General features: G+C 48.5%; 1 protein-coding gene across 1 annotated transcript; it reads right to left on the bottom strand.

Moving 5' to 3' along the window:
* Positions 1-11,784: 11,784 nt before the first annotated feature.
* Positions 11,785-13,569, bottom strand: LOC131209997 (transcription factor SOX-1-like). Its single transcript, XM_058203178.1, has one exon. The coding sequence runs from the start codon at positions 13,567-13,569 to the stop codon at positions 11,785-11,787; it is 1,785 nt and encodes a 594-aa protein (XP_058059161.1).
* Between the last annotated feature and the right edge of the window lie 699 nt (positions 13,570-14,268).

Below are 14,268 nucleotides of genomic sequence, written 5' to 3'. Positions count from 1 at the left end.
ATGCCATTTAAATATTTTTACTACGTTTTTACGGTCCAATAGTTTTTGTATTAGGCCAAAAATATTCATTGTTAATGGCTCTGTTCAATAAAGGTGACTGAGCTCTTTCTGCTGCATATTACACACGAGTTTGATTGAAATGTTTGTGAAATGTTTTTTATAAATCTCGATATCGATTGTTCCAATTCCTTCATTGATGTATGAGCATATTTTTTGCAGGATTTTACATATTTTAATGCTTAAATTTCATTGGACACCTCTCTTTTACATGCAATCAATTGGCGCTTCACAGGTTTTTAATTTTGTTTTTGCACAACGTACAATAACGTGGCTCACAGTTTAATTTACTTTTCAACGAAAATTCCCGTGTCCGAACCCGCGAACGGACCTAAACAACATATTTTCCATTCCTCCGCCTGTTGTAATTAATTCCTGCGGACCGGTGCTTTTTGATGCATTCGTTGGAAATTCTCAGATATTAGCCAATCTATTATTCTCGCCGCTGGTTAACATATCGCGCCCCTCGTTGATGGTTATCGGTATTTTGCAACCCTAGTTTGAGCCATCACTCAATTCGGGGGAGGTCGGAAATCGACAGAGGGCGCGCAATGAAAAACCTTCTCCATCGAAAACTGTCATGAGCTTTAAATTGAAAACTGTTGTTGTTGAACTTATGCCCGTTCCGTCGGGCAGAAGCAAATTAAATTTCATTTTCATCCCCGAAGCTTTTCCGCGGTCAATTTTCATCACACATCGACACACGTGTGTATCATCAGCACCATGTTGCCTGTCCACGATGATGATGGGGAGCGTTGCCTTCGGAATCACAGTTTTGTTTTAAATCAATTTAAATTTTGCCTCCCAGCTTGCCGAGCTTATGACGCGCTGTTCCGTGGCTGGGGATTTAATTTAAATTCAATTTCATCCGCACTCTCTTCGGTTTTTTGCTCATTCGTGTTCATTTTGTTGATTGCCGGGTCGAATCCAACATGCACTATATAGAGTATATAGCTGCCCGTCAGAAAACACTCATAATATGCCCCATAAACATTTGGCAAAAAGATTTATTTATTCAAATAAATAGGAGTTTTTTTATTTTAATTGCACCAACAACTTTTTTGTGAAATGCCCAACTAATACTAGTCATATGCATTTTCATTTTAAAGCATCGTGTGGGATACGCCCCGTGAAGCTGAAAAGCCGTTTGTTTGAGTTGAATAATCGGTTCGTGTATCGTATAGTTCATTAGTAGAACTATAATGCTTGGCCACCTTTTAGTTTGAGAATTGAAAAAAACAACAAATGTGTGATTGTATTCTTGCAAGTCGAAACTCGTTAGTTTTGCTCTCTACATAACTCACGGAGAAAAGCAGAAAAAACCTTGCCGCTCGTTGAATTCGGTGGTTGATAAACTTGTTTTTTAACAGTTCCATCCAGCGATGCACAGTTCCATCGTTTCCCTGGATTTTTGCTCCCACTTTCAGTCATTTTAAAGTTCGCCCAAATGATTATTTTTGTTCAACTTTCTCCACGGCAACAGGCTGCCCTCGGATCAGGTGCTTTGGCAGCAAACAGCAAAAACAAGTTCACTAAAATGGCAAACAATATTTTGCTAGGTGCTCCGCAGACATCCGAGCAGAGTGTCAACCAACTTTTACTGATCGTGACGCTGACGAGGACTACGTAACAACAAATGCTCAGCAAAGCGCAGGACCGCAGCACCAGCCCCGACGTATGAGTAAAATATTTTAAAGCCAATGTACTCAACTAATTTTAGCAAACCATATCCTTTACTGTGTTCTACTTTAATAAGCAAACAGCATTTTGTAACATGAATGAAATAAAAGGAGGAAACCATATAACAAAAACGAAAAGCAATAAAACTTGCATCGAGCTGTTTGTAAAATGCATAACATGGTATTGAAGAAGGTCAAAATGCAAATGGCATCAACGGGAGAAACTCCTTAAACTTTAACGTATGTGCAGTAAGGGGGCAAAAACTGGTGCTACCAAAGAGCCACATAAAATACCACAAGTTAACACCGGTCGCCAGACCGTTGCTGATTGCTAGACTCCTCGGAAAAAGTCAGCCCCAAAATGAGAGACATTGTGGCAGTGTCGAGTCGACTGCTACTACTGCACTTCACACCATAACTTCCGGCTTTCGAGCACAAAACATAGCAAAAAACGGCTGCAGCACCGTTGGAAAGAAAGGCGAACGGAAAGCTGCTCTTCGCGAAACCCAGCCACTACCCAGCCAAAGCTAGCGTCTTGCCCGGAACAGTGTTGGGTTTGAGCAGAAACCAGAAGCCAGAATGTCAGCTAGTTTCTCAGTTAACTTGCCCCTTGTTGGCTGTTTCAAGGAACTGCACCGACGGCACCGGGGGGCGATGGCGTGCCGATGCAATTAAAACTTTGCAGGCGCTGAGCCCCAACCGGAGTATAAATATAAGAGGAAAGTTTCGCTGCACTCCGGGAGAACGGACACCGGGCGGCGCGAACGTGTGCTTGAGATTGATTGTGTGCCACAGTGCACCGAAAGGTGTGAAAACTCGTTCGAAATCAAAACTATTAGTAATGAAAAGTGTCGTGAAACTGTGTGCACGTCTGTTTTAAATCATAAATTGGATACGATAAAAATATGGGCTTCGGGAAAAAAAGACATGAATAAGGTGAGACTGACGAAACTCTTTTAGTAAAAAATACATAAGGATTTGATGATTAACCTAAACAGAAATTTATAGTTCAATACAGCTCATGATTTACAGTTCTACACATGAGCTCTTTTATTTGTAACACTAACTAAATAAATAAAACATTCATTCTATTCTATTCTCGTATTCTCGTATTCTTCGTATTCTAAAACTATTCTCGTATACAAGCTTGATTTAATGAAGTGGACGCATCGCACATTATTTTTATAATTTGTTCAATGATGGTCCCCGTCTTGGGCAAACATTTATCATACCTGCTATTGCAACCTTATTAAAATGAGCATATCCGGTGTGGGTCTGTGTACGAAAAATAAAAAATACGAAACATGCAACACGGCCGACAAACAGGAAATAAACTCGCTCTCAAGCAACAGATGAAGAAGCCACACAGCAGATGAATTGTACCAACACACACCGTTGGACCTGGCCTGGAAGAGAAAAGAATTATATCGTTCCACGAAAAAAAAATCAAATCTGGTCTCAAACGTTGGACCAGGACGTCATGGCCCCCGGTCCAAAACCTGCTTCGTCGCATTCGCAAAAAGAAGATTCCTGCGCAGCGCAACCAGGATCCACACACCAGGATGGAGCGAGAGCACGAGTCCCCGGTCCCGTCGAGGATGCTGTCAGTCCGCTTGTCCGTCCCGGATGACATCGGGGCACAATGGGACGGACTTCCTTGTTACCGAACCGGGCCCACTGCGTTCCGTCGGAGGGGTTGGCTGGGGAGTGAAAATTTTTCTTCTTCTAATCGACTTCCTTGAACTTTACGCCGCTGCTTCTGTTGGCGCATCCCAGCGCCTCGGAAACTCGGAAATCGTGCAAAGTTGGACGAGAAGAGAAGAAAGACGATTTAATTAAATTACGTCCCGGCTGCTCCTTGGCCGTCCCATTTGCTGCCGGTTCTGCCGACTTCCTCCCGAACTCCAGACGAACGGTTACTACTTTAACACGTTCCGATTTCTTCTCGACTCTCGTCTCTCGACCTAATATCGCGAACGAGAGATGGTTGAACTATGGGTGTTCCTCCAAAAATGGCAATTGTAACTGTCTAGATTGTAACTGTCTAACACCTAGAAGAAACTTTGAAATAACGATTTCGCAACAAACTTCCATTGGTATCGGAAGCAGGGCAGGGGTCTATGATTTAATTATCGAAAGGTGTGTAAAAAAAAAACCTTAAACCTATAATAATTATGAAAAGGAAACTGAAACAGATTGACGTTACGATACGCGTCGTAACACTTTTTATGAAACACACAAGTCATTATTAAGTAGCACAATACGCCTGCGACACCAGCAATGACTCCATTATTAGTCCAAGTATTTAGTTGTGCCATATTTCGCTCCGAAAAGTCACACACCGGCGCACTCGTCAGTTGGGTCGGTGACGAGATCGGAAGAGTCCGAGCGTCCTTGTCGCCTTGCTGGCCTGCGCAATTAAACAAAAAAACTTTCCCCATTTAACACCTAGTCTGGGGGGAGCCAAAACGGGAACTTTTGGGCACATGGTCGCACTGAATCGGGTGTCCCCTCTGAAGTTAATGAAGGCTAGAAGAAAGGTGGAGAAAACGGAGTGCTCTGGAGAAGGACCGGATTCAAAACGGGTACAATCGGCGTCGACGACGACGACGACGGCGAAAGTCATGTCCCATTCTGTCCCTTATCTACGCACTCATATTAATTAAAGCCCGAAATTACTCTCTAACTTATGCCACTGAATAGGAAACAAGTTTCCAGGAGCCATCGTCAAAAGCAGCAGCAGTATAGCAACTTCGAGCAGTGTCGATGGAGAAAGTTTCACAAGTGAAAGTGCGGCCCCACGAATGGATCCTTGCGAATGAACTGGGTTGTGTTTTGCAATAGAAATGGCAAATTGATTGGCAATGTCGATTAATTTTAGGACCACTTACAAGGACGCAAGAAGTAGAGAAGTAGTAGAGCAAGAATATTTTATTTTTGAATTAATGTTTAATGGTAAGATGTACTCATTTTGACATGCTTACAACAGAAAATCGTTTTTCTCAGGCGGTCTTTACTTTAGATAAATAATTGAATATGATTTAAAAAGAGATTTCTCTTCATTTGATTCATTCATTTCTGTTACGTCTATAACCAATACCGTACTAGAAAGTTAAGCTAACGTATCGAATATTATCTTAAGCATTTCTAAAGCTTCTGCGATAAATGAACCGATAATTTTCGATGAGAATGTAAAACCAGCACTTCAGACAATTTCATCATCGAGCCTCTCACCTTTTCGCGAGCTCGCCTTTTCCTTTTAAAATCCTTACTCATCGTGTAGAATCATAAATAATTACGGTTGTTTATTACGTATCAAGAAAAGGAATAAAACATTCTAACTAAGGTTGAGTTTTGAGAAAGCGGTTATAAAAACTCTACCAAACGGACTGCATCTACCTTTAATACGGTTCTTAAAGTAACGCTACCCCAAAGGACGATGGGAAAATTGTAAAATGTCGTGCTGCTTGCTGAAAGCGGACAAACAAAAACCACAAAACTATGCTGCGCATGTGCGAGAGAGCCAGCCTACATCACACAGTGCCACTTTTTACTAGTTGCTGCTACACTGGCCATTAGTATTTGTGTGTAGTGTCCTTCGATACGCGAGAGGCCGAGTCGAAGAGCGAAAACAGAACTCGAGATTGGCAGGTTGGGAGCAAGAGAGAATCCTCCAATCAACTGCACACAACCACTAGGACTAAAACGGCTTACCGTGGTTAATAAATGGGTAAACTTTATAAAAATATTAAGCGAAGTGTTACATAAATGTTACTTACCATCAAGTATTAAGCAACTTCTGTCAGTGGCACGAAATTATGAAATCGTGCTCATCTTTAGCCTAATTATGTGTTCAAACAAATAAATCCAGGCACAAATCAATCCACTTAACCTTCACCTTAAAGCTCCATATAAATTGTGCTGCTAATAAAAAAAATATTCATATCCTCACGTGACTAATCTTCTCACCACTCACCACGGGGAGAGCTATTGTTTTTTATTACTATTGCTCTGGACGAAAAAAAAAACCCTCAGCATTATAATAATTCACCTAAATTAGTCTCGCCAACAAATTACATCCCTGTTAGGCTGCTACTGCCCGTAAGCCCGTAAACATCCGCGCGCCCCTGCCACGCGCATATTCAACATATTCCGATTCGGCCCGCTTTTGAAAGCCCCGGTCTTAACCTTCGGATCCAACTTAAAGATCAGATTTCGTTTCGAAAGAAAGAAAAGGGAAAAACGAAACTCGCAAAGAAATTACTATCACCGGACCGGGGCCGGGGGCCGACCGGGAGATTTTCTCTAACTGATTCCGTTGTGGACTTCCAAGTTCTTCCAAATTGAAGATGCGGCGCGGAAAACATTTATCTTCCTAATTTCCTCCAGACGCCGCCCTCCCCTCGCGGACGAAAACAACGCCGCCCCGAGAGCCTGTCAGGTAATCAATGCTAAGCTCGGCGCCCATTTGTCAACGACTGCTTCACAACACAAACCCCAAAGAAAATTCATCCGCGATGGGGCGCGCACGATCTCTTCCTGATAACATCGTGTTAATTGAGACCAACGCGCCGCCGCGACGGATAGATTAAACTGCATCGGACCGTCGGGCAGTAGGATCGGATCGGAAACAGTGTTCGTCGGAACGGTCGACGATGCAGCCCCAAATCAAAGTGACGACGATAGACTCGTTACGCACTGGCACCTGAAAATGAAGACATTTGCTATCACAACGGGTATTTCGGGCCCGAAAAGAAGAAGATAAACCCATGTCGCTTACCAACTCTAGGTCGTCATCACCGCCGTTGCCGTCATCGTCAATTTTATCGACATAATCACCACGAGATGGGCAGGTTGCTCCGATTTCGCTCCGATTTTCCTTTCTACCTACCCCGTTTTTTTTTTTTCTTCTTAATGAAGTGATGACGATCCTCGATCACCACGCGCGGATTATCTGCCTCGAGCAGGAGAGGTACGCAAGATTGGGCCTACTTTCCAGAGCCTCACGTGCACGAAACACCCCAGAGCAATCTCCTTCGACCCCAGGGCGTGCGCGCGCGCGCGAGCCTCCGTGACCACTGATTTGATTACGTTTATTGCTCCCCGATGGAAATCAGAACCTGCAATTTCGGGCCACAGCACGGTCGGGCTCTGCGCGAACCACGGTGACGCTCTCTCGCGATCGAACGCGATGATTATCATAATTTTTGTTTAATTTTATGACTTCTTTCGGAGTTGAAAACAGACCGGTAAAAAAGGGAGCACGACCGTTCGGCCATCGGCCACAAAAGATGGTGCGCAGCAGCACACACGGTAAGCCACCGGTAATCCCCGGAGGCGGCGGAGGGCCGACGGAATCGAGAGAGCATTGGAATCGGAAACCCATTTAAAGTGGTTTAACATTAATAAGCGATACTAACCCAATCTTCACACGCAGCTGCTGAAAAGGGAGGGCGAACGGGCGGGCAGGCAGCAGCGGAGTGCGAGAAGTGGATCGGAATTTTACGTCAAGTTCCGTTACGCGGGGACAACCTGTGCCGCATTCTGGAGCCACCATTTGCAATAAAAATCGTTTTACTTGCTTATTTTGTTCCATCTTTTCCACGGGTCACACATTCCTGGGTTGGCGACTTAATTTCACACCGTTTTTTTCACCGTGGGGTTCGTCGCTTGGCGCTCCGAAGTCTACAGGTGGGCATAAAAACTTTTCAGGTTCTCCATTGGCCGGAGTTGTTGTGGTTTTTTTGTTTAAGCGTGCTGCTCGAGCATCTTAATAAACAGCACATCTTAACAGCTCTCCCTGCAGCGTCATGATGCAATTTGGATTTGGATTTTTCGTTCCTATGCTTTCTCTCGCCTTACTTGGCCATTCTCATGCCAACCTCTAGAGAAGCGAATAATAAACGGGAGCATTTAAAATTATCTCTTTTTCCGACCAATTATTAGGGGTCAGTCGAGATCAGCAAAAACGAACCCAACAACACTTTAGGTCTGTAAGCGCGGAGAAAAACATACATAAAAGCGCGTCCAAGGCAAACCAACACCTCGTATGATTATTATTATCGCTATCAACCGATCGCACACGCCACCTGAAACCCGACGGGGGTTGCCGTCGGACCCCAAGTGGAAGAAAAATAGACAAAAAAAACTATGTTGCTCACGCCGGACCACAGCTGATGTGCGTAACACATGGGCTTCGGAAGCGTGGTTGGGAAGCGGTGCAGAGAGTGTAGTTAATAATTAATTGCTGTCCACGCTGGGTCCGGAGACCCAAAAACAGCCGCACACCGCACACGAGCACACGCTACCCACTGCTCGAGAAAACGGTTCGTCATCGTTGGGACGAACTCTGTGTGGCCCGCCGTTTTTCCCGTCGGCCCCAAGGGCGATTTTCCGCGAATTCCGGCCGAAGGTACGCTAGGTTTCGGCAAGAAAATTATTTCGAATGATTTAACAGAAACGAGCCGGCTCGGAGTCCCTTTTGGGACTTGGGCAGCACTTTGCTTCTACACACTCATGCACGCACACCGAAACATGCACCGTTTGTGGGTCTGTCCCTTCACGGACCATGCTGTGGTATGTGGAAGAAAATTATTACATCACGCCTTTACCTGCCAGCTGTCCGTGCTCTTCACTGGGTCCTGAGCGAGCATTCGATTTTATCGCTCCTTTTCTAAGCCACTACTGTGTACCGGCTGCTGCTGTCAGAACGTGTCCTTAGCGGCGGGTGCATCCACTTCGCGCCTATGACAAATGGAAAGTAGAAAAGTCGAGCGCCCACACAAATCCATTCGAGAGAGGGGCATCTTCCGGTGACAGAACACGACGGTTATGAAGAAAGCTCCACCTAAACTCAACACAAATCAATCGATGGCACACATAGGGGTTCGAAACGCCAACGTACGACAACCTAACGACACAAGAAAAGCGGAAACCCTGGAGAACAGAGACCGCGATCTCAGCGACGACCGCATCGTAATCGATCGTTCCATTCCATCTCAATCCCCGATGACCCAGACACACCACGATGCGCCCCGAAAGAAAACAAGACTGCACATTTCATTTCAATTTTTCATCATTTTTTAGTTGCATTGTTGGTTTTTGTTAACATTGGAAATTCGCCATCGTACAGTAGTAATTCAGTGTTCTCGCGGGATATTTCATTACATTGGTTCCGAATCGGTATGCTCGTTTTGTTTGTCTCTGTGTGTTTTTGTTTTCCTTCCTCATGTGTGCGCGCTACTAGGTATTTGTTCTTCCACATTCCTTTTGCACCACTTTTGACCAAGTGCTACAGTTTACCTAGCTGCTCTCTATATCACCGACGGGATCGGGATGGGGACTACTGCCCATACAACAATCCAATCGGCTACTTTTCACGCCACAACACCCCGACGGGTGTCGGCTGCTGGATAAATCGGTTAAATTCTGTCAGTTTTTACAGGTGCAGTTTTGATGATTGATCATTGGTTTGCGTTTTATTTTGTTTATTTTTTATTCTTTTTTCGTTTCTTTTTCTTCGTCTAGTACTTCTGCTCTGCGCTTCTGCGTTTAATTATCCACCATTTTTGTTCGTCTATTTACAGTTGCATAACTTGACTACTGCGTTCTTGTGCTACACATTACCATTTTCGAAAACGGCCTTCAGATCCATCGCTGCCAGTCCTGTACTCCGATGCGACCCACAGAAGTGAGCCAGAAGATCTGGACCCACCGTCGTCAGAAGGAAAAAGGAAAGAACACTTTCACACAGCAGCAGCCGGTCGAAGTAGTCGCTGGAAAAACAACTGCTTAGTCGGCGCCGCCATGTTGAAAAATGTTTCATACAAAACACATTCACCCCCCATCGTTGGAGGTCACAAGGGACAAAGAAAAACAATAATGAGTAGCTCAGGATTGTGTCGTCTTTAATTCTCACTCAACAAATATTCATATTACTTCCATAAATTCTTAATTCTCCTTTGAACGCCGGCGGCGCCCTTTTCTTCTGAGTTCACTGTGTTGTGTTCTGTGCTTTGCTAAACGCTAATAAAACTAATATAATATATGCTTTACATTATTTGCGTAGAGAGTTATTGTGTGTGTTGATTGCTTGGGTTTTTTACACCACTTTCCTTTCGCGCCCCCGGAAGAAAAGTGCCCTCGAAGGACTAAACGCTTGAGCGTGCGTCGTCGTCTGATGTGTCTTTTCACCATTCGCCGCACATAATTCGATTCGTTCAGGTGGCGGAAGAAAACACCATTCGTGAAAGAAAAACCTATAGCTCTGGAGATTACACTAAAGTTTACACACCTGTGAACCCGAAAAACTGGGCACAGTTAACTCATTATCAGTTCGACGACGTTTTAACCTCTCCACACATACGCACGCACTTCCCGAGACGGATCTGGTCACAAAACACTGCATAATTCGATTCGTAATTCTTTTGTATCGCTCGAGAAAGTCAAGTCTGAGAGTTCGTTCCTTAATTGAATTGTAGCCTACAAGTGTGGCCAACAAAGAGTGTAACAAAGAAGTGTAAAATAGGAAGAAAAAAGGAGTCATCTTGAAAAATATTCGAGAAAAAGGGGAATAATAATATCACACATTACGTCAAACGTTATGGGGTGGCCCTCTTACCCATGCGACCCACTCGCCACTACTGCTGCCGATCGACCCCGCGATCAACAGTTCCATCCATCCGCAACACCGCGTCAAGTCAAAGATCTGGGGACCACCACTTAATTTCCAGAGCACCCCACTGCAACGGCAAAAACAAACCTCTGTGTTGGTATCTCTTCCGCAAAAAATAAAGGAAGACAGGTTTCTACTACTTTAAACGGGAAGGCGGCCGTAAAGCTCGGAACGGCACACACGGCGAAGGACATCACCACCGCACGCACGCAATTTCGCCCCACGAGGCACGCGTCAGTCACACTACGGAACAGAATGTTTCTATTGCTTCTGCTTGCGCACCGCCGCCTCTCATAGTGCCGATACGTCCATCGCCAGTGATCGATGATGATGCGACGGATGATGCCGATGGTGGTACTGCTGCAACTCCGCTGCCGCCGCCGCATGCGGCTGCAAATGATGGTGGTGATGATGGTGGGCTACGACGGCAGCGGCCGCTGCTGCGGCAGCCGCCGTCCTAGCGGCAACAGCCGCCGCAATCGCGCTCGATGACGTTGGTCCCGCCGCCGCTGAGCGATCGTTCGATCGCTGGCTCCCGACGACGATTTCCGCGCCCGTTTCTTCCTCGAGCGCGTCTTCATCAACCGATGACGAAGACGGTGCTGCTGCTGCGGCCACAGGTCCACCGCCGACCACCATCCCTCCCTCCAGACAGTAGTTGTTTTCGGCACCCGATGCTGGTATCGTCGGGGCAATCGACAGAAACCCAGACGTGTCGTCCCGTTCGCCACCGCCGCCGGGTTCGTTGTTACCGTCCACTACTGCCGCCGTCGAACCGACGAAACCGGCGCCACCAGCACCACCCAAAAGCGACGCATGATGATGATGATAATCGTGATGATGATGATAGTGATAAAGGTGGTGATGATGGTGCGATGGTGGTGGCGACGGCATGTGAAGTCCGGTGGCGGCGTGAAACGGATGCTTCTGATGATGGTGGTGGTCCTGCGGATCGTGATCATTGCCGCCGAGCGCTGAACCGTCATCGTTGGCCAGCGAAAATCCGAATCCACTGGCGGCACTGCCCAGCAGAGCCGCATGATGGGCCGCCGTCGCGGTGACTTCCGTTGACCGACCGCTACCGTTCATGTCCTGATTTCCGCCGTGCCCATGGTGCCGATACGCCGACAGCGGTGAGGACGAAGCCGAGAGTGGCAACCGATCGAGCGAATGTTGTAGATGATGGCTCTGGAAGAGGCTGCTTGTGGCGGCTGCTGCAGCGGATGATGATGCTTCTGGAGGTGAGGCGGCACCACAATCGATGGAAACCGCTGCGACGGCCGTTGCGCTTCCGTTACTCGTGTTTCGATTAGGTGGAGTCCCGCCCGTGGCCTTACTGCTGCGTTGCGGAGAGGTAGTAGTCGTAGCCAAGTCTCACATGTGTGAGATCGGCGCCATTGCTCGCAGGACCTGCTGCTGCTGTTGCTGCTGTTGCTGCAGCTGTTGGTGGTGCTGGTGCTGGGTCTGCAGATCGGGCGAAACGCTCGCGTTGTGCTGCTGCTGCTGGTGCTGTTGGTGGTAGTGCTGCATCAGCTGGTTCCGGTGGTCCGATGGTTGCTGCATGTCCGGCACGTGGTACATGTTGATGAGATGGCTAAGATCGGCCGCGGCCGCGGCCGCAGCCGCCTGCTGGTGCCCGCTGCCGCCAAGGTACTCACGCTTCATCGTCAGATTGTTGTTCGTGGCGGTGGCGATCGGGCTCGGTGAGACGGGTTCCGATTTGATGCTCGAATCACTCGGGCTGTGGCTTTGGCAGGACATCGCACTTCCGGGCTGGTGGTTCAGGCCGTACGGGGAACCGGGCTGTTGCTGGATTGTCGTGCTATACGGAGAGCCGGGTTGCTGCAGGCCACCACTGCTACCGTAGGGGGACGTTTGGCCACCAGTAACGGTACCGCCGCCGCCTCCACCACCCCCGCCGTACATGCTACCGTATCCGGTGGCATTCATGTAGCTGTTCAGCGAGCCCGTACCGGACGCGGCGGCCGCCGCCGCCATCTGGCCCATATCGTACCGGTGGTGATGATGGTAATTGCTCATGTAGTGCTGCTGCGACTGGTAGGCGGCGGCCGAGGACGGATCGTGCATCATCGTGTAGCCGTTCGGCATGTAGCCATTCGGAGGCATCTGGTGGTACATATCACGGTTGGCGGCGGCCGCCGCGGCCGCTGCTGCGGCCGCTGCCGCCTGCTGGGCAGCCAGTGTCGTCGAGGAGCCAGTTCGCATGCCACCGCCACCGCCGGACCCGTCCGCCGACTGACCGCCTCCTCCCAGCAACGATCCGACCCCGAGCGGATACTTTTCCTTCGCCTTCGTCAGGGTCTTCGTCTTCCGGCGTGGCCGATACTTGTAGTCCGGGTGCTCCTTCATGTGCACCGCCCGCAGCCGCTTCGCCTCATCGATGAACGGGCGCTTCTCCGTCTCCGACAGGTCCTTCCACTGTGCCCCGAGCCGCTTCGAGATCTCCGAATTGTGCATCTTCGGATTGTCCGACGCCATCTTCCGGCGCTGGCCGCGTGACCACACCATGAACGCGTTCATCGGTCGCTTCACGCGATCCGCGTTCTGCTGGGCCGCCTTGCTCGTGTTGTTGTTGTTGTGATTCACACCCAACAGCCCACCGGGGCCCCCGTGGTGGTGGTGATGATGGTGGTGGCCACCACCTCCACCGCTGGCCGTTATATGGTGCTGGATCGTGGCACCGGACAGCCCGGTCGGGGAACTGTGCTGCGAGTGGCCCTGGCCCACCACACCCAGGCCTCCGGTGGGGCTCAGACCGGACACGGGCTGCTGCAGCGGGCTGCTATCGTGCGTGTGGCTTCCATATCCGCTGCTGTTGTTGCTGCCACCGTTGTTGTTGTTATTGTTGTTGCTGCTGAGCGCATGAGTCAGGTGGTGCTGCTGTTGCTGCTGTTGTTGTTGCTGCTGCTGATGGCCACCACCACCACCTCCGGCATTGGCCAGCAGGTGATGTTGTTGCGCCGCACTGCTGCCCGTCTGATGCGACGTGAACTGTGATTGTCCGAGGTTCATCATGCTGAGCGATCCGAGCGCACCGTAAGGTGAGGTGCTGTGGCCGTGCAGTGACGACGGGTGGTGCGGGGGCATCGTGGCATGCAGGATGCCACCCCCCTTCATGTCGGACTCCATGGTCAGCATGGTGCTGCCGCTGTAGTCGTCGACACAATCAACGAAATCACCACCACCGAAGTCAGCGATCGACACCGCCGCCGCTGCTGCTGCCGGTGCTGTGTCGTCGCTTACCGCACTGAGGCCGAAACCACTTTGTCTGTAGGCAAACAGTTTGGAAAATATTGTAATTCGGTTTGCCTAGGGGTTGGTGCACACACAGAAATCCACGCGACACACACAACCAAAACACGATTTTGGCAATCGTTTCTCGTTACAATGTTTCGAAGGAACCGACCAGAGCCGTGATCAAATGCATCCCCGGCTTACGACACCGGCAAGCGGCAAGGATGCCGAACATTTACACAGAGCACACGCGCGCGCGTGTCACCAATCCGAATCGATTGGTTATTGGAACTTGCATCGACACACTAACACGGCCACACCAAAAGCACTGCGAGCACGTGATCTAATAAGATCAGGCTTTCAACTGATTCTTCCGGATCCGAAAGATCGCACCCTCCCAACTTTCTCTCTCTCTCTCTCGATGCGATCTTAAAGTGCAACACCAGGACCTCGCATGAAACCGACAACACCAAGTAGAGGTACACTCTGCACACTAGAGGTTGGGGTTTGGTGGATGATTTTATGATTTGCCAATTATATTTCGTAGTTTGACTTTCTGAACTCTGGCAAGATCTGGGTTGGAAGCGATCGGATAAGCTCAAG

The sequence above is a fragment of the Anopheles bellator genome, chromosome 2, assembly GCF_943735745.2.
Source record: "Anopheles bellator chromosome 2, idAnoBellAS_SP24_06.2, whole genome shotgun sequence".
NCBI classification, from domain to species: domain Eukaryota; kingdom Metazoa; phylum Arthropoda; class Insecta; order Diptera; family Culicidae; genus Anopheles; species Anopheles bellator.
Note: the sequence above shows the minus strand (reverse complement) of the source record. Positions and strands in the feature narration are given on the sequence as shown.

Bases quoted from the DNA above. Each gene is read 5' to 3' on its own strand.
- LOC131209997 (XM_058203178.1), bottom strand. From the start codon at position 13,569: ATGCTGACCATGGAGTCCGACATGAAGGGGGGTGGCATCCTGCATGCC.